Here is a 4,038-nt window from a genome sequence, read left to right as displayed (position 1 = left end):
GGCTCGGGGTTGGGGTGGGGGTGCAGGAGCAGCCCCCGGGGTGGCAGCGGTGTGGGGGGGACACGCCGCGGGGGCGGGCAGCGGGATGTCGCCTGCGCGTTGGTGGCACCGCGGGCCGGAGTGACCCGCGGGGATACCGGAGGTCGTGGGGGCTGCGGTGGGCATGGGGACAGCTGGTGGCACCCCCAGGGCTGGGGTGTCCCCAGGGTAGGGACAACAATGTACCGCTGCATCCGGGCTGTCCGTTTGGGTGGGCAGTGCCCCCGCTGTCCTGCCACCCCTCCCGTGTCCCCAGCGCTGTCCCAAATGTCCCCTGTGCTCCGCGCGGGTCCCGGGATCCGCCCCCGTCCCAGCCCGGGCTCGGGGCAGGGTGGGGGGACAGGTGACCCCCGAACTGACCGGGTGGTCCCGACGGCCTCTGTGTGGAATTAAGCTCGGTTTCAGCTCAAGCTAATCACCAGCCCCGGCTTTGCATATTCATGAGCAGGATGAATTATTCATGAGGTGACAGCTAGTGACAGATGTGAAAATGTTCGCCCGGCTTTGGGGGGGATTTGGGGGGGCGTTTTGCACCGGCGTTATTTTAAATTTCTCTCGTCTGCCGTTGCCCCGGTTGGGCTGGGACGCCGGGGGGACAGGGACACGCTCCTTGTCCCCGAGGGGGCCGAGCCACGTGGCCTTGGGGACGTCACGGCGACACCGCCCTGACTGCGGGGAGAGACCCCCGCTGTGAAATTCGGACTTTGGTGGCCCTGGCGGCCCGGCCACGTCCGTCCCCTGCCACCCCTGTGCCACCCCCTCGCCTCGCTGTCACCTCCGGGCGCTGCGTGGTGACACCCGCGTGGCCCTGCCCGCGCTGCTTTCCCCGGGAATCCCGGCTGGATCCTGCCCGGGATCCGGGATCCGGGACCCACCCCGGGCCGATCCCGGTGCCACCGCAGGGTCGGGATGTGGAGGTGCCACCGCAGGTTTTGGACGTGGCGGTGCCACCGCAGGGTCGGGACGTGGCGGTGCCACCCGGTGGATTCACGGATGGCCATGAGGAGGGAGCGATTCTGTCCCGGGGACACTGTCCGGCTGTGGGGACCTTGCCAGGGGACACCGCGTGTGGTGGCCCCGGCCCCGCAGGGCTGGCGCGTCCCTTGTCACTTGTCCTGACCCTGGGAGGAACTTTTTGCTGGCTCAGCATCTTGCCGGGGGTGCGGTGAGGGGCTGCGGGGCGGGGACAGGAGCAGAGCCACAGGAATGTGTCCCCTGCGTGTGCCAAGGGCAGCGGTGACAGCCAGGTGTCCCCAGAGGAGCAGGGCTGTGTCCTGTCCCTGCTGCGGGGGGACTCTGGGGACAGCTGAGCTTTCCCAGGTGCTGCCGGCTCGGCCTTTCCCATTTTCCTGCTGCGAAAGCAAATCCTGCAGGAATGCTGATGGCAGGGAAGCCACGGCTCAGCCGTGTGACCCCCGGGGAGGGGTCAGGGACCCCCATCCCACCCCTCGAATCCCGGGAAGAGGCTGCAAATCCAAACTTTTTTGTTTAACGTTTGAAGAAATCGCGGCAGTTTGCTCAGCGAGGAGCCGGCTCTGAGTAAATACCCCGAGGGGGATTTCTGCTCCCGGCAGGATTTCTGCTCCTCGTGTTCACGCGGCTGTCCCTGCCACCAGCCCGGGGTGGCACCGCGCCTGGCACTCCTGGCTTCGGGGCTGGTGGCCCTGAGTTGGCGCTGGATGCTCCGCTGGGTGCCCCGCGGGCAGGGAGGAGGAGGATGGAGAAGGGGAAGGTGGCAGGGAGCGAGATCCCATCGCTGTTGTCCCCCCCAAATCTCCTCCTTTGCCTTTCGGTGGGAAAAATCGCCCGGAGGCTGCAGAGGGGACAAAAAGAAAATGGGTGGAAATCCCAAAAAATCTTTCAAAACGTGGGAAAACCCAACAGGAATGGTCCGAAGCCTTGGGATGTGTGTGAGCACAGCCCGGGGCACCCTTGTCCCCTGGCGCTGGGTGTCCTGGATGTCCCCATCCCACACCCGCTGTCCCCAGCGGTGCCTGGACCAATGTCCCGGCGCTGTCGCTTTGTCCTGGGAGAGCTCCTGGACACCCCGGAAAGTGAAAATCAACATTTCACGGGAGGGGCCTGAGCCTCCCGAGCCCCAAAGTGCCGAGCAATTTATAATTTTTGCCAATAAATTAATATTTTTTCCCCTGGAGCGGGAGGAAGGGGCAGAGTTTGGTGCTGGCGGGGCTGACCTGGCGGAATTCCCTCTCCGGGCAGGGCTGAAGGAGCCGCTGGCGGTGCCCCGGGGCTGCTCTGGGCTTTTCCAGCTCCTGGGAGATTTATCCCGGCAAAGGCGCATCCCGCTGCCCCTTCCTGAGCCCGGGAATGTTCCAGGTCACCTCCCTGTCCCCTCCCAGCTCTTGGCTTTGGGGGCAGAGGGCCCCGCGGGGCTGCCAAGGCTTTTTTCTCGAGAAGAAATCAGATAAAACGCGGTTTTGCGTCCCCAAAAAGGCCCTTTGCCAGCGGGGGTCTCCTTTTTTCTCGCCATTTCTCTTTTTCTTTCTATTCTCGTCCCATAAAAGCGCAGAAGGGACAGGGGGAGGCATCGAGGGCTGGAAAATGGAGCGTCGGGGATGGGGGGTGAGGCAGACTCGGTTTGGGGCAGCTGGAGAGGCGCGGGGGGCTCCTGGTGTCCCCCAAATCCGTGTCTGGCACAAGGCAGGGACGGGGCAAGAGCAGGAGCAGCGAATTCCAGGCTGGAGCTGTGGGGGGGACTCGGGGTCTGGTTGGGGCTCGTGGCCACGTGGTGGCATTTTGGGGTTTGAGGGGGCTGGCACTGTCCCTGCTGCCTCTGCCCGGCCGGTTGGGCACCCCAAGGCTGGTGATGGTGGTGGTGGGAGCTGGGTGATGGTGGTGGGCACTGGGAAATGGTGGGCACTGGGAGATGGTGGTGGGCACTGGGAAATGGTGCGCACTGGGAGATGGTGGTGGTGGGCACTGGGAGATGGTGGTGGGCACTGGGAGATGGTGGTGGGCTCTGGGAGATGGTGGGCTCTGGGAGATGGTGGGCACTGGGAGATGGTGGTGGTGGGCACTGGGAGATGGTGGTGGGCACTGGGAGATGATGGTGGGCACTGGGAGATGATGGTGGGCACTGAGTGAGTGTTCTGGGCACTGGGTGATGATGGTGGTGGGCACTGGGTGATGGTGGTGGGCACTGAGTGATGGTGGCAGGCTCTGGCTGATGCCCGCGCCAGGTTTTGCTTGTGGTGGCAGCCGGGTGGTGGTGGCAGGTGCCAGCCAGCGGTTGTGCCCATTCCAGCTGTGCCACCTGCCCAGCCTCCCGCTGCTCCCGGCTCCCGGACGCTTTCGAGTCCCTCCCCGGGACGGAGCTGCCGGCGCTGGGGCGGGGGCTTCGTGCCCGGGGGGGGCCGTGGGACCCCCGGGGCGCTCGGGGTGCCTCGGGGGTGTCACAGAGGGACACCCCCGCCCATCCCGCGCCGCTGCCAGGGCTGAGACGCCGCTGTGCCCGGGCTAACGGGGCCCACCCCGCTCCCGCCGCGGTGATGCGGGCACGGCGGGGCGGGGGGCCCGGCTGGCAGCCGCGCTGTCCTTGCAGGTCGAGGATGGTCCCTGTGATGGGGGATGCCGCCTGCTGGGTCCTGCTCGGGCTCTCCCTGCTCCCCATCGCCGTCCTGGGTAAGTGCTCGGCGGCCGGGGCTAATTAGAGAGCCAAGAGTAATAAATTATGAACTCCGGGCCGGGATCAATGGTGACGGGCAATGAAAACCCGGGCAGGGCTGGGGCTGCGGGGGGATTAGTGAGGGAGAAGCCCCCAGGCGGCCGTGCCCCCTCCCTCCGCCTTGGGATCGAGACCTTAAATCCTTAATCCCCCTCCCCACGGCCCTGCTGAGCCCCCCGGGGATTTTCCGTGGCTCTGAGCCGTGTCCCCCCCTGTCCCCTGGGGCGGGGACACCGCAGCTCGGGGGGCTTCGGGATCGCCCACCCCGGAGCGCTCCCTGTGCCCCAATGAGCCGAGGGCTCGGGGGGCGGGGA

At 66.3% G+C, this 4,038-nt stretch overlaps 2 protein-coding genes across 2 annotated transcripts in view; one reads left to right on the top strand and one right to left on the bottom strand.

Annotated features, from left to right (window-relative positions):
* Positions 1–1,040, bottom strand: part of LOC121355576 (collagen alpha-1(I) chain-like) — a 9,116-nt gene extending 8,076 nt beyond the window's left edge. The window contains exons 1-2 of the mRNA XM_041471096.1: positions 915–1,040; positions 574–708 (exon numbers count right to left, since the gene is read on the bottom strand). Of these exons, the coding sequence (XP_041327030.1) occupies positions 574–708; positions 915–1,040 (261 nt within the window). The remainder of the gene's footprint in view (positions 1–573; positions 709–914) is intronic.
* Positions 1,041–3,608: 2,568 nt separating this feature from the next.
* The window catches only part of NCAN (neurocan), a 14,009-nt gene continuing 13,579 nt past the window's right edge, over positions 3,609–4,038 (top strand). The window contains exon 1 of the mRNA XM_041471095.1: positions 3,609–3,681. Coding sequence (XP_041327029.1) covers positions 3,609–3,681 — 73 coding nt within the window. The remainder of the gene's footprint in view (positions 3,682–4,038) is intronic.

Source organism: Pyrgilauda ruficollis, unplaced genomic scaffold, assembly GCF_017590135.1.
Source record: "Pyrgilauda ruficollis isolate IOZ18807 unplaced genomic scaffold, ASM1759013v1 scaffold255, whole genome shotgun sequence".
NCBI lineage: Eukaryota > Metazoa > Chordata > Aves > Passeriformes > Passeridae > Pyrgilauda > Pyrgilauda ruficollis.
The sequence above is the reverse complement of the archived record's forward strand: the minus strand, read 5'-3'. Positions and strand labels throughout refer to the sequence as shown.